Raw genomic sequence first — 15,526 nt, forward strand, 5'->3', positions numbered from 1 at the left:
ATACCTGAAGCCTGTTAACAAGGTGTATGCCAAGCATCTCTTGGCTACCCGCAGGCAACTACCGGAGGAATCGCTGGATGATTTTCTACAGAATCTAAAGGCCCTGGCGAAGGACTGCAACTACAAGGCCGTGACGGCCATTTTGTACCAGGAAGAAGTGGTTCGCGAGTCGTTTATATTGGGCCTTCGATCGAATTACATTAGGCAGAGGTTGCTTGAAAGGGACACTCTGGATCTAAAGACGGCCGTGGCTACAGCTCGATCGCTGGATGTGGCGCAGAAGAACTCCGAGACCTATGCGTCAGGCCATGCGGCCCTCTCAGCCTCGTGCGCGCCGAGCGAGGAGGCGCCATCCTCTCCGCCTGGGCCTCGGACCAGCCCTACACCACGGGAGTCTCCACCCAGCCCCACCACTGCAGCGATGTCCCGCGGACCAAGATGCTACTTCTGCGGCCAGCTCAAGCACCCCAGACACCGATGTCCTGCGAGAGACGCCACATGTTTCAAGTGCAAGAAACGGGGACATTTCAGCAAGGTATGTAAGGGGAATCCCGTACCTGATACAGTCTCCGCGGCCCTACACGTGGTCCCAGAATTTGATACTGTCTCAGCGGCCACCTACGGATCTACGATAGCCTCAGTCATGGTTGACCAGTCCAGACCGCATCCACTATCAAAGTCTATGATGGACGTTAAGGTAAACGGACACCCGACGAAGTGTTTAATCGATTGCGGGAGTACTGAGAGCTTTATTCACCCTAGCCTCATCAAACCGTACTCAGTAAAGGTGTACCCTACCCGGAGCAAAATCGCGATGGCATCTAAGTCCCTCACTTCGGAGGTAATCGGTTTCTGTAAAGTAACACTGACTGTTAAGGGCACAGAGTATAAAGATTTTAAACACCTTGTGTTGCCGCAGCTCTGCGTGAAACTAATTCTAGGCCTAGATTTCCAGTGCCACCACGAGAGCGTCACACTTGCATATGGCGGATCCCAGCCCCCACTCACAGTTTGCGGCCTCTCCACTTTAAAGGTAAGCCCGCCATCCCTGTTTGCGAACCTCGCCCCAAACTGTAGACCTATCGCGACCAAAAGTCAACAGTACTGTTCGGAAGATAAAAAATTTATAAAAGAAGAAGTAGGAAGGCTACAGCGGGAGGGTATCATCGAAAATAGTAATAGCCCGTGGCGTGCTCAGGTAGTGGTGGTTAAAACTAACGAAAAGAAACGGCTCGTGGTCGACTACAGCCAGACCATCAACATATATACGCAACTAGACGCTTATCCCTTGCCTCGGATCTCCGAGATGGTGAACCAGATTGCCCAGTATCGTGTGTTTTCCACTATTGACTTAAAGTCTGCCTATCACCAGCTCCCCATAAAAGTAGACGACCGTCCTTATACGGCTTTTGAAGCAAATGGGCACCTGTACCAATTCCTTAGGGTACCCTTCGGGGTCACGAATGGAGTTTCCGTTTTCCAATGGGAAATGGACCGTATGGTAGGTGAGAATGCGTTGGAGGCAACATTTCCGTACCTGGACAATGTTACTATCTGTGGACGCGACCAACAGGAGCATGACCGGAATCTCGCTAAATTTCTAGAGACTGCCCAAAAGCTAAACCTGACCTATAACGAGCACAAATGTACTTTCAACACTACTCGTCTGTGTATTCTCGGCTGTGTGGTAGAGAATGGGGTAATCGGGCCAGACCCTGAATGATTACGCCCGCTTAAAGAACTACCACTGCCACATAACCCTAAGGCCTTAAGAAGGTGTCTGGGATTCTTCTCTTATTATGCTCAGTGGGTGGCCAACTATTCGGACAAAGCCCGAGCCCTTATCAAGTCGACGTCCTTCCCTCTATCAGTAGAAGTGCAGGAGACATTCACCAACATCAAACGGGACATTGAAAAGGCTGTGGTATGTGCTGTAGATGAGAGGATACCCTTCCAGGTAGAGAGCGATGCTTCTGATTTCGCGTTGGCTGCAACCCTCAACCAGGCCGGGAGACTGGTAGCCTTCTTTTCCCGTACACTACAGGGTCCTAAAGTCAGGCATTCTTCCGTTGAGAAGGAAGCACAAGCAATTATCGAGGCGGTCAGACATTGGAGACATTATCTCGCCGGCAAACGTTTCACACTCCTCACTGACCAGCGGTCTGTGGCCTTCATGTTTAACACGAAGCAGAGAGGCAAGATAAAAAATGACAAGATCCTAAGATGGCGGATAGAACTGTCCACTTACGACTACGATATTATGTACAGGCCAGGAGCACTCAACAAGCCACCCGATGCCCTATCTCGAGGGGTATGTGCCAGCCTTAGTAATGACAAGCTCCAAAGTCTCCACGACGCACTCTGCCACCCAGGAATCACCCGATTGAATCACTTCATCAAGTCTCGCAACTTACCCTACTCCATTGAGGAGGTCCGAACGATGACCAGAGCCTGCCGCGTTTGTGCGGAATGCAAACCCCGCTTCTACAGGCCCGAACAAGCTCACCTCATCAAGGCAACTCGGCCATTCGAGCGCCGAAGCCTTGATTTCAAAGGTCCTCTCCCATCGGTTGATCGTAATGTCTATTTCCTCAACGTTATAGACGAATACTCTCGTTTCCCCTTTGCCATTCCCTGCCCGGACATGACCAGCGCTACGGTAATCAAAAGCCTCTGCAACTTATTCTGTCTGTTCGGTATGCCCAACTATATCCATAGCGACAGAGGGACGTCGTTTATGAGTGATGAGTTACGCCGGTTCTTACTATCAAAAGGGATTGCTACTAGTAGAACCACTAGCTACAACCCCCGGGGCAATGGGCAGGTTGAGAGGGAGAATGCGACAGTGTGGAAGGCAGTCGTTCTGTCTTTAAAGTCGAAAGGCCTACCGACCTCTCGCTGGCAGGAAGTTCTTCCCGATGTACTGCATTCCATAAGGTCTCTGCTGTGCACCACAACAAATGCTACTCCTCATGAGAGGATGTTCGGTTTCCCCAGGAAATCTTCCTCAGGTATTTCACTACCCGGGTGGTTGATGTCCCCGGGCACTGTATTGCTACGAAAACATGTGAGAGGTCATAAGATTGATCCCCTAGTGGAGGAAGTACAGCTCCTCCACGCCAATCCTCAGTACGCATATATTCAATACCCTGATGGACGTGAGGATACTGTTTCAATAAAGGACCTGGCTCCAGCAGGAGAAGAGAAAGAGAGCGATGCTGCTAGCGAAGATGCGGGTGTGGAGCACCGTGATGTGCCGCCTGTGGGGGTGGGATGCCCGGAGGTACAAGACGTACAAAACGTTGTTTTGGAAAACCCAGCAGACACCGGGACGGCGGAGGAACCTGAGCAAGTCCCCCAAGAGGTTCCTCGGCCGACGCTACGTCGCTCACTACGAACTGTAAAACCCCCGGTCAGACTTAATGTGGTAAACCACTGTATTGTATATTGCCACCTCTGGGTGGCGCTGTGTATGGAGGCATGCCTCAGCTGACTCCACCCACCACTGTGTGGGTTTCGTTCAGACTTGTTCAGTCACTCACGAAGAAGCATGGTCTCTTCTTAGCTAATAAAAGCCTTATTCATCTCTTCTTTCGACTCATCATCTCTTCTTCGACTCATCACCTTTTATGAAGTAATTGATAAGCGTATCAATTTTATTAGCTAAAAGTTAAATGGCGACACCTGAGGAGCAACAACAGCAACGGATACAGCAGACATTGCTGAGAGCCCTCAGACCACCACGCCTGGACCTCGACCCTCAAGATGTGGGTGCATCAGCCAAGTTTGAACACTGGCTGAGCTGCTTTGAATCCTTCCTCGCAATCTCACAGGTTACAGAGGAGGATCACAAACTGAAAATTTTGACCGCCCAGATGAGCCATCAAGTATATATGCTAATCCGGGACTCTAATACGTACGTGGCGGCCCTCGAGCTACTAAAAGGGCAATATACGCGCCCAGTGAACACAATTTACGCCCGACACCTCTTGGGATCCCGCAGGCAGCAACCGGGAGAATCGGTAGGGGCATTTGCACGGGTGCTACTGGCACTCTGCAGAGACTGCGATTGTAAAGCGGTAACGGCTGTGGAGCACGCGCAGGGACTCGCCTGTGATGCCTTCGTCAGGGGCCTCCAGTCAGACCACACCCGGCAGAGACTGCTAGAAAGCAAGGAACCCGACCTGAAGACGGCCATTGCCCTTGCGCTCTCGTTAGAGGAGGCCCACCGAAACCTCGAGGCATACCCCCGTAATGGCGCCGAGACATGGCAATCGAAACCATGGGACACGGGACCGCCGCCCCCGGCACCAACCGCTGCAGCGACCCAACCGAGACAGCAGCCTCCGGTAAGAACTGCTTCGATGCTCAGTAACCAGGCCCAAAAATGCTATTTCTGTGGCCAGTTAAAACATCCCAGAGCGCACTGCCCAGCTAAGACAGCTACCTGCTCGGGCTGCGGGAAGAAAGGCCATTACGCTAACGCCTGCAAGGGGAAGCCAGCCAGCAGCGCAGCGTGCGGGCCGTGGGAGCAGCCATCTTATCCGCCATTTTGTGTACCCCCGGCCGCATGGCATCCGCCGCCATCGTATCCAACGCACTCAACCGCCATTTCATCACCGGAACCGACCACCGTCTCGGCGGATGACTATAGTGACTCACTAAGCCACATACTGGCCTCCGTGACGCTGGATCAAGGCCACCCTCACCATCTATCCAGCTCCATGATGGATATCGCGGTAAACGGCCGCGCCACCAGTTGCCTGATCGACAGCGGGAGCACAGAGAGTTTCGTCCACCCCGACACGGTACGTAGCCACTCCCTCACGATTCTGCCAACGCACCATCGCATTTCTATGGCGTCCAAGTCCCAGTCAATGGACATCAGCGGCTACTGTGTGGTGACCCTATCAGTAGGGGGCACTGAATATCAAAAATTTAAACTGCTAGTCCTGCCCCGTCTTTGCGCTGCCGTCCTGCTAGGGTTGGATTTTCAGTGCCACCTTAAGAGTGTCACACTAGCATACGGTGGACCCCTCCCCCCACTCACAGTCTGCAACCAACAACTTTTAAATCGCCCGCTGCAAACCACCTGCAGCCTTTCCACATTAAAAGTCCCCCCCCCTCCCCTGTTCGCTAACCTCACCCGCGACTGTAAACCCATCGCTACCAAAAGCAGGCGGTACAGTGCCGGGGACAGAGCTTTTATCAGCTCTGAGGTGGAGCGGCTCTTGAAGGAGGGCATTATCGAAGGTAGCACTAGCCCCTGGCGAGCCCAGGTTGTAGTCGTTAAAACCACTGCAAAACACCGCATGGTAATCGACTACAGCCAAACCATAAACCGGTACACCCAGCTGGACGCGTACCCCCTCCCTCGCATATCTGATATGGTCAATCAGATTGCGCAATACAAAGTATTCTCCACCAGCTGCCCATCCGCCATGAGGACCGCCAGTATACTGCCTTCGAGGCAAACGGCCGCCTCTACCACTTCCTTAGGGTCCCCTTCGGCGTCACCAACGGGGTTTCGGTCTTCCAAAGGGAGATGGACCGAATGGTTGACCAGAACGCGCTGCGGGCAACCTTCCCCTATTTGGATAACGTCACCATCTGCGGCCACGACCAGCAGGACCACGACGTTAATCTAGCAAATTTCCTCCGTACGGCCCAACGGCTGAACCTAACATACAATAAGGAAAAATGTATGTTTCACACCAAGCGCCTGGCCATCCTCGGCTGCGTGGTGGAGAACGGAGTCATCGGGCCCGACCCCGACAGAATGCGCCCCCTAATGGAGCTACCCCTTCCCCACTGCCAAAAAGCACTGAAGAGATGCCTGGGGTTTTTCTCCTACTACGCCCAGTGGGTGCCCCTCTATGCAGACAAAGCCAGGCCCCTCATCAAAGCCACCTCCTTCCCCCTGACACCAGAGGCGTGTGCAGCCTTCACTCTTATCAAGAACGATATCGCGAAGGCCGCAATGCACGCGGTGGATGAGTCCATCCCCTTCCAAGTGGAGAGCGATGCCTCCGACTTCGCCCTAGCCACGACCCTTAACCAGGCGGGCAGACCCGTGGCCTTTTTCTCAAGGACCCTCCAGGGCCCCGAGACGAGACACTCCTCCGTCGAAAAGGAGGCCCAGGCTATTGTAGAAGCGGTGCGTCACTGGAGGCATTACCTGGCCGGGAAACGATTTACCCTGCTCACTGACCAGCGTTCAGTAGCTTTTATGTTTAATAATAAGCAGAGGGGTAAAATCAAGAACGACAAGATCTTGAGGTGGAGAATCGAACTCTCCACCTACAATTATGATATCTTGTATCGGCCAGGGAAACTCAATGAGCCCCCAGATGCCCTATCACGTGGTACATGCGCCAACGCGCAGAGTGATAGGCTGCAGTCCCTCCACAATGACCTCTGCCACCCGGGGGTCACCAGGTTTTTCCATTTTATCAAATCCCGTAACCTGCCCTACTCCATCGAGGAGGTCAGGACCATGACCAAGAGCTGCCAAATCTGCGCCGAGTGCAAACCGCACTTCTATAGGCCGGACAGAGCAAGCCTGATCAAGGCCACCCGCCCCTTCGAACGCCTGAGCGTCGATTTTAAAGGGCCCCTCCCCTCCGCTGACCGCAATGTGTACTTCCTCAACATAGTTGATGAGTACTCCCGTTTCCCCTTTGCCATCCCTTGCCCAGACATGACCAGTACCACGGTCATCAAGTGTCTGAATGACATCTTCGCTCTGTTCGGGTTCCCCAGCTATATACATAGCGACAGGGGCTCATCGTTCATGAGCGACGAACTTCGGCAGTACCTGCTAACAAGAGGTATCGCCACGAGCAGGACCACCAGTTACAACCCCCGGGGGAACGGCCAGGTGGAAAGGGAGAACGCGACGGTTTGGAAGGCAGTCCTCTTAGCACTAAAATCTAAGGGCCTTCCGACCTCCCGCTGGCAGGAGGTCCTCCCTGCAGCGCTTCACTCCATTCGGTCACTGCTTTGTACTGCCACTAATGCGACCCCTCATGAGAAAATGTTCGTTTTCCCCCGGAAGTCTACATCGGGAACCTCGCTACCGGCATGGTTGACTTCTCCTGGGCCCGTCCTACTGCGGAGGCACGTGAGGACGCATAAAACGGACCCCCTGGTCGAGCGGGTGCACCTCCTACACGCCAACCCCCAGTATGCCTGGGTGACATACCCAGACGGGCGGGAGGACACGGTCTCCATACGAGATCTCGCACCCTCGGGTACCCCTGAATTACCACCGTTATCCCCCTTACCACCGTTATCCCCCTTACCACTGTTATCCCCCACCACCCCTCCCAACCCAACCCCTGCAGACGGCATGCCAAAGCCCCAGGAATCTTCGCCAACCACCCAGACACCAGACCCGACGTCGGATGCTGCAACACCACCGCCGCCACCACGACGATCAGGACGTCAGACAAGGCCTCCTGATAGACTTAACTTGTAGTACCCTTCACCCCGCCGGACTTCACATTAAACAAGGGGTGAATGTGGTAAACCACTGTATTGTATATTGCCACCTCTGGGTGGCGCTGTGTATGGAGGCATGCCTCAGCTGACTCCACCCACCACTGTGTGGGTTTCGTTCAGACTTGTTCAGTCACTCACGAAGAAGCATGGTCTCTTCTTAGCTAATAAAAGCCTTATTCATCTCTTCTTTCGACTCATCATCTCTTCTTCGACTCATCACCTTTTATGAAGTAATTGATAAGCGTATCACTTAACTTATAGGAGGGGTGAATGTGGTGAAATAAGTCTTATAAGTATATACCTTATTCTACCTGTGTATAGTTTCCTATTGTAATCTATTGTAACCCTGCTGTTTTCTTGGTTGGCCAGGAATGCTGATGTACTGTATACCACTCTGCTGTGCCATTGATTGTCCTGATCTGTTACTTCGCCCCTGGCTCCGCCTCCTAGTTCACTTCCGAGAAGCTGGTCAGAAGGCTAACATGTGTGTTCTGTTCTGTCCAGTTCTAAGCTATTAAAAGCCAACTGTTTGAGTTATAACTACCAGTCTCTGTAGCTATTTAAGGTATATCAAAACATTTATCTTTTTGTTACCAATATAAAGGCACAAAAGGGTATGCATATGCCTTGTGAATATGAGTATTGAGTCACATGTCCAACGATTCTCTTCATTTTTATTTACTAATCAGATATGCAATTAGTCACATCTGGATTCACAGTGGCGAATATATTGGAAAACACTGCTGTATAAATAGATAGAATGGACTTTGTTACCCCTTCCGCTGCCTTCTCTTTATTTCCCTTCTCTCCCTTTATCTATATCCCTTCTTGTGCTTCTCCGCAAATATTTCTCACCTGTTGCTCTGTCCTGTTTTATTTCCTGCTTATTATTGATGGGTAGAGATTCAAAATCACCTGGTGGCCAGTTCAGACATCGGAAGTTAGATCTTTCATCACAAATAGATTCGCACCATGCGCTGCATTTACTTTTCATCTGTTTTAGTGCAGCTTGTTTATCTCCAAATTCTGCCTCTTGCTACTTTGTAACTTTCTTGTCATTTTATGTTCTATCTCTTTCATTCTAATTCTCTCAAGTCGGTTAGTCCGTTTTGTTCCCTTTTTTCACCTTTTGATAACATCGCATTGATTTGTTTATTTTATCCGGTGCTTTTTTATTTCTCTACTATTGTTCTTTTTCTATGTCTCACCGAGTTCTTCCCTCCCTCTATAACTTTTGACGTGCGATTGGTTAAGCAGAAAGGCGGAATGCGCTTTTAAAAAAAAAAATGCTTTAAATGAATTTTATCCCAGACGCAAAAGTGGCCAATTGTAAGCTACGGTGAAGATGTAGGAAATGCAACAACAACACAAAATCTGGGAGATCAAAGGGAAGCGAGGGGCGGAAGAGCGCCATTGCAGCTCGGAGTCTGGGAAGGTATTTAACGCCGGGAGCAGGGAACCCAAACCTCGAGAGCCAGGAGCGAATCCACACACCATTGCACCATGGCTTTGTCCTGCAAAAGCTGGCTCTCCAACGAGGGTGGAAAACATCTGTTTTTGGTAGGACTAATGAGTACAAGAAAAATACTTTTCGCGATTAGATTTACAACGCATTTTAAAACATTTTTCAAAGTTTCTTGAGTAGGCGAGCCGGTGATCTCCTGAGTGCAAATTGGACTGATTGACTTTACAAGGAGCTTTGACTAACTTTTCCTCCCTCTCCTTCCCCTTTTTTCAGCTTTTCTGGCTGTCGATCAACGTGCTGCTATTTTGGAAAGCCTTTACGCTTTATTACTACGGTGCACAGTATTATTACTTGCATCGGATGCTTGGGGTAAGTAGAACAAAAGAACCGTCTCTCAGTCCATTGGTGGATAAGTCTGCGAGGAGCCTCAGTGAGGGACTGGGTGCAGTGAAACTGACAGATGAGCGTTTGCCAGCGAGCTGCTCCTTGTCCATTGAACGGGCTATTGTTTCCAAACACGAGACAGGATCGGTATTTATTTCTACTTTTCCAGGGCCCCTTTCACTATCGCTGAAATATTTAAAAAAGTGAACTTGGGTTTCCTATGTGATTGATGAAAGAAACGGTGGAGGAAGGGGGTAGTAACGAGACACCGTCTAGTGTAGTTTGCACAGAAAGTAACCGGCGATAAAGGGTAGTCAGCTCTGGTTAGATGTGAGCCTTTATGTTTGGAGCAGGGGAGCTGATCAATCGCTGGATATCAGTGGGAATGAACTGATCTGAAAGATTACCTGACGTCACGGGCTAAAACTCTCTCGGGGTTACAAAGGAAGCAGGCAGGGGAAGCACTAAAATAGGGCATTTGGAATACATTTGAAAAATATTCGTGCCAGTCCAATGAACGTTGTGAAAGAATGTCGACTGCGGCACGGTTTCAATCCTGACCCTCCTCTGGGTACGTGCAGTGCGTGGAACGAATGTGGGAAGTAAAACAGGAAGACGTTCTGTAACATGAAAACATTTTGTGTCACTTAGTGGTTATACTTTATACAAATTGGGTTTCAGTCATGTCGGTGCAACCAACCGCGGCCAGGCAGCGCATTTCTAAGCATGGCATGCAGCCCAAATGTTCTTCAACTTGGTCAGTTTGACCAGGCTAACGTAAGCAAACCTTGCCTATTACAAAAAAGTTATGTTCCGATTCCGTTTCACCCTTCAGTGCAAAAAGACGTTCACTTTCAAAATCTGAACATCTTGTATTTCTCGTATATGGGGTGGGAAAACTGATTATTCGTAAATTTTTGAAGTTAATTGTTATAAACAAGATTTAGAGAACTGTACACAACTATACAATTTTCTGGGTTAAACTTTTCAAGTGGTTCTGCATTTAATAATAGAATTGCTTGAACTTACTTACCTAGGGAGGTTACATCACAGCATCTGTGGCTCCTTTGTCCTTAGTCTATCCCCAACAGCAGATAGACAAGAGATGTGGAAGGTGCCTAGTAACAACAAAAAAAACTTCAGGCTTATTTCTGGGCCTAACGGCAAATTACACTCTGCTATGAGGGCTTTTGTGTTCTCCAATTTCCCCTGACATATTACCCTGAGTGATTATAGCCAACTGGCAATGTATTTCTTACTGATGTGTTTGGGGAAAGAGGGTGGCTATTTTTAAAACTGGGGGAATTTTCTACATTGCATTAAATGATTTTGGGGAATCCAGAACAAGGGGCCAAAGTAACGCGGATGGGGAATGTAGGTTGCGCAGCGTAGTGAGGCAAAAATGTTTGTTATTTTGATGCAAAATGAATCTGCAAAATGCAACACCAGAACTTTCCGCATGAATATTGCTGCCACTGTTCACAGCATCTGCCGGCCGCAATCATTGGCTCCTCACAGCCCGACACTCAGCCACACCATCTGAGGCCGTGCAGTGTGCTCTGATCCGGCTCCCGGGACATCCGGCGCCCGGCTCCAGCCGCCACTCGTTAGTCCGGTTAACAGCGGCCCATTACTCAGACATTCTGGCTCTGGGGCCGATTTCGCTACAACCAAATTTCACAGGACTATCCGAGGATTGTGGGGATGGAGTAGGGGGAGGTGTGGGGTGGGGTTGGTGTGGGGTTGGGGTGTGGTTGGTGGGGCTGGGGTTGGTAGGGGGGTGGGTTGGGGAGGGGTTGGTGGGTTGGGGAGGGGTTGGGGTGGGGTGGGGTTGGTGTGGGGGGTGGGGTTTGGTGTGGGGGGTAAGGGGCAGGTGGGGTGTGGGTTTTGGGGGGGGTTTGTTGGGTGGCGGGCTGGTGTGGGGAGATGTTGTGGAGGGGGCAGGTGGGGTGGAGGGGGCAGGGGGTTGGGATGAGGTTGGTGTGGGGTGTGGGGTTTGTTGGGTGGGGGGCTGGTGTGGGGTGGGGGTGGGGAGGATGTGGGGGGTGGGGATGATGTTGTGGAGGGGGCGGGCGGGGGGGATGAGGTGAGGGGGCAGGTGGGGGCGGCAGTGTGGGGGTGTTGGGGTTAGGGGTGGGGGGAGGAGCATACGTAGTGTGGCCATAGAGTGTGATCTCTGCATAAATGAATGTCCCTCATCAATGTTCTCTCTAAGCTGTGCGACCGTGCAGCACTCTGCAGCTCCCGTGTCGCTGGCTCAAAGCTTTGAAATTGGAAATACAGTGCATGTGCGGTAATTTGAATGGGCCGCCCAGCTCCTTAAAGAGGTCGCACACCCCCAAAAATTAAAGGGATCATTGTCCTCAGTGCGTCCACCCTTTCTACTGGTTGAAAACAGGAGATTGATATCCTTCCCACCAACTGGAACCCACCCTGCCGCACAGCCCCGCCCACTTTATTGACTGACCGCAGGGCAGCTCAGGGCCACGTAGCTCCTGATTTGGACCCGCGCGTATTCGGGGACGAGTTTCCTGATCTGGGGACTGTTCTGGGACATTGTTTGACCAGGGACACAGTCCCTCATTCAGGGACTGTTCCTGGAAAATGGGGACGTATAGTTACCCTAATCAAGGGATATACAGCAAAGGCAGGCAAATGGGGTTGACGTATAGATCAGCCTAATTAAATAATGCAATTAAATTTTAGGAACATAGGAACAGGAGTAGGCCATGAAGCCCCTCGAGCCTGTTCCGTCACTCAGTTAGATCATGGTCGCTCTGTACCTCAACCTTTGTTCCTAAAGAATATTTCAGATTTACCGTTCGGTTTTGTGTCCTTTCCCAAATTATACTTCATAACATTATCACATTGTACAGAAATTGTTTTGGACAAAGATTGGGTTAAATAATTTCCTTGGCGTTGGTCTGCCAAAGGTATTTGCATCGAGGCGAATAGTGTTTACAACCAGCACGCGTATGCAAACTGATTTTTCTGGCTGTATTTCAATACCTTGTACTTTTGGGAGCATTATGGCTTGGAGGACCAGAGGAAGTCAGATACTACACAGCATTGGGTCAACTTGGTGCTGTGGCTTCCTATTATCCCCTTTTGTGGCAGTTTATAAAAACTGGTGATTAATACCAAAATAGCTAATCATATTGCTGTGGAAACTATATTAAACTATTTTTCACACCAACTGGGATTACTATTCTAATTGAGACAAAATTTCATTAAAAAAATTGATCTTTAAGGAGTTCTATATATCCAAAATGTTCATGCATAGATCCTTACCCACAAGGAGCAGGGTGGAAAGTGTGAAAGTAAGTCACTTTGTACACTTCTTTGCCAAGATTGTTCTTCAACTAATTATAATAAGAGCGCACTACTTTCCTGTCTTCCCAAGCTATGCATTGTGCAGAAAGCTATAAACAGAGAAAACTAGAAAACAATTCACATCTAGTATCGTTGCAAATATTTTACAATCAAGAACAACAATTTTTGTGGCATTGCCCCTTTAAGGTAATGTACTAAGAGAAGCATCCCATACAAAACCATTCTATCCTAAGCTATACAAAAAATACCCAAGGTGTTTGTTTTCTTCATTGTTAACAGGCTTGCTCACCTATCATTTCCAAGTTTGTTATGCAGTCCATGGGTAGGGGAGTATGGGGGTGGGGTCCATGATCAGCGTGCTCTTTCGTGTGGATTAGAGATTGTCTAAAGGCTACATGCTGCTCAGTGGGGGCAGAGAAATGAGGCCAGAATGCTCATCAGTGGTCAGGAGGGCAAAAGTGCTGTTTGTTGGGAGTGGGGTGGTGGGGGCAAGCTGCTTCCCAGTGTGGTGAAGTGGGGAGGAGCTAGCATTACAGTGTCTAAATGCAATATGCTGTCATGATGGGTTAGGAACTAATCAAGCTTTTGTGGGTATGATCAATTAATAAAAACACATTAAATTCCTTTGCATGGAGAGGACCACTTCAGTACCTGTTTGTGGATCTGCAGCTATTATTGTGCACTCCATTCAGTGATCCCAAGTTCTTCTGGATTCTGCTGTTCTTGGCTCTAATTGTTGGTTGCTACCACTGCGGCTCTGAACCACTTCAGTTTTTGGTGCTTTGGTGGATGGAGGATGTGTTTGCGCTGGTGGTCGGGGAGTCCTTTTGAACGTGAGAATTTCTAGCTGAGATTTTTTCTGTTCCAGACATGGGAGAATACATTTTTTAAGTGTCAACTATGATACAAAATGAAGATTGAAGCAGTGCAGGTGCTCCTCCCATTCCCAGAATACTGTAATTTGTTTTCACTCTTTCGCACTCTCTGACACATGCACAGTATCTTTAAAAAAAATACCTGAATCATGAAATTTCTCCTCTAGCTTCCCCTGAAATAATTTTGAAAAAACAACTGAGCAGAAATTGCCAGAGCTGAAGAAAAGTATTTTGAACATGACCGATAGATCCTGGGAAATTTAGGCCCAGTGCACCTGCTCAGACTGCACAATCCAAATTCAGCTCATAGCAGCACAACTCTGGGTGTAAAATATCAACTCCAGGTCCAAGATTTTGGGAGGGGCTGAAGCCTTCAAGTAAAAAGTTTAATGAAGGAACTGAAGAAGCCAAAAGACAATTCAATGGATAAATTTAATTCTTCTTGTGAAAAATGTAGTTTTCTGATTTCAATTTTTGTTTGCTTAAACCCTTATTCTGGACATTAGATGGCAGATTTTCGGAAAGCATTTTGAGAGAATTGTGGGAATCCAGTGCCAGATTGTGCAGAGGAACAGCAGCTCATCTTTCGATTAGGCACTTTACAGCCTGCCGGACTCAACATAGAGTTCAACAATTTCAGATAATAATTGTTACATCGTTATATTATTACATCGTTAAATGGAACTACTTGTTACATCGTTATATGGAACTACTTTGGTTAGTGTATTTATATTGCTATGTGGCACACTGTGAAAGGCAGTGCGCAGTGCAAGGGACATCTTGTATCACTCCGCACCATGCGGCAGCAACATCATAAAAGCAAGAATAAAACTGAGTGAAAGTCGTAAACTAAATGAGTTAAAAGTGTCTGTATTACATAGTAATAAGAACACAAGGAGACACAACATGGTGGCAGCGGTATAAGTGAGTACAACTTGTGCCATACAAACTACGAATAAGACGAAAAGTGAATATATGAGCTGATCGTGAGTGCCGGTGTCTGTGGTGATTGAGCGTGGAGTAGATGGCGGCTGCCGCTGCACTGACTGCGCAAATGCAACCTCTCATGAACTGGGAAGCCGACGATATAGTAGAGGCATTCCGCAAGTTCAAACAGAAATGTGACCTTACATTCAAAAGCTTCCTGAAGGGTACTGCCAATGAAGAAAAGGTTAGTTACATTCTGTTGTGGACAGGAGAAAAAGGTCTAGATTTGTATAATAGCTGGAGTTTGACTGAAGAGGAAAAGGAAAACCCTGCGACAATCTTTGAGAAATTCAGCAACCATCTAGAGCCTAAATCCAATCACCGTATACATAGATACAAATTTCAGAGTCTAAGACAGGAATCCGGTGAAACAGCTGACAATTTCCTGACAAGGCTGAGAAATGAAGCCAGCAAGTGTGCGTTTAAGGAAATGGAGGAAAGGCTTGTGCACCAGCTGATATGGGGGTCAGCGCATGCAGAGGTACAAAAAGCCCTGATAGGGAAAGAAAAGCTCAAAATAACAGAGACTATAGATACTGCGAGAGCTCATGAAGCAGCAAATGAGAATGCTGATTTCTCAAACGGCTGACATGCGGACGGCTTCTGAGACGGACAACAGAGTGGATACAGTGAGAGAAAAGTACAACACACAAAGACATGCACATGACAATGGGAGAAACGTGCAGAAACTGTGGAAGACCGCACAATTATACAGACTGGAGGAAATGTCCAGCATATGGAACAAGCTGCAATGCATGTGGCAAACTAAACCACTGGGAAAAGAGGTGTAGAACGAAGAACGAAGGAACGTACATCAAAAACAAAGGCGGACAGCAGAACCAGAGAAAGAAACACAATATCCATGCCATGGATGAACAGGATGATGATGATTATGGTCATGACAATACACTAAACATCGAAACCATAAAGGTACAGCTTCACGAGATGTCCAGAGCGGAAAATACTCCGAGAGAATTGC

At 48.8% G+C, this 15,526-nt stretch overlaps 1 protein-coding gene across 1 annotated transcript in view; it reads left to right on the top strand.

The window, feature by feature from the left end:
- Positions 1-8,676: 8,676 nt before the first annotated feature.
- The window catches only part of nox4 (NADPH oxidase 4), a 265,875-nt gene continuing 259,025 nt past the window's right edge, over positions 8,677-15,526 (top strand). Inside the window, exons 1-2 of the mRNA XM_085998801.1 lie at positions 8,677-9,063; positions 9,242-9,337. Coding sequence (XP_085854927.1) covers positions 9,007-9,063; positions 9,242-9,337 — 153 coding nt within the window. The 5' untranslated portion in view covers positions 8,677-9,006. The remainder of the gene's footprint in view (positions 9,064-9,241; positions 9,338-15,526) is intronic.

This window comes from Somniosus microcephalus, chromosome 10 (assembly GCF_052327205.1).
Source record: "Somniosus microcephalus isolate GS21.2 chromosome 10, FLI_Smic_1.0, whole genome shotgun sequence".
Lineage (NCBI taxonomy): Eukaryota > Metazoa > Chordata > Chondrichthyes > Squaliformes > Somniosidae > Somniosus > Somniosus microcephalus.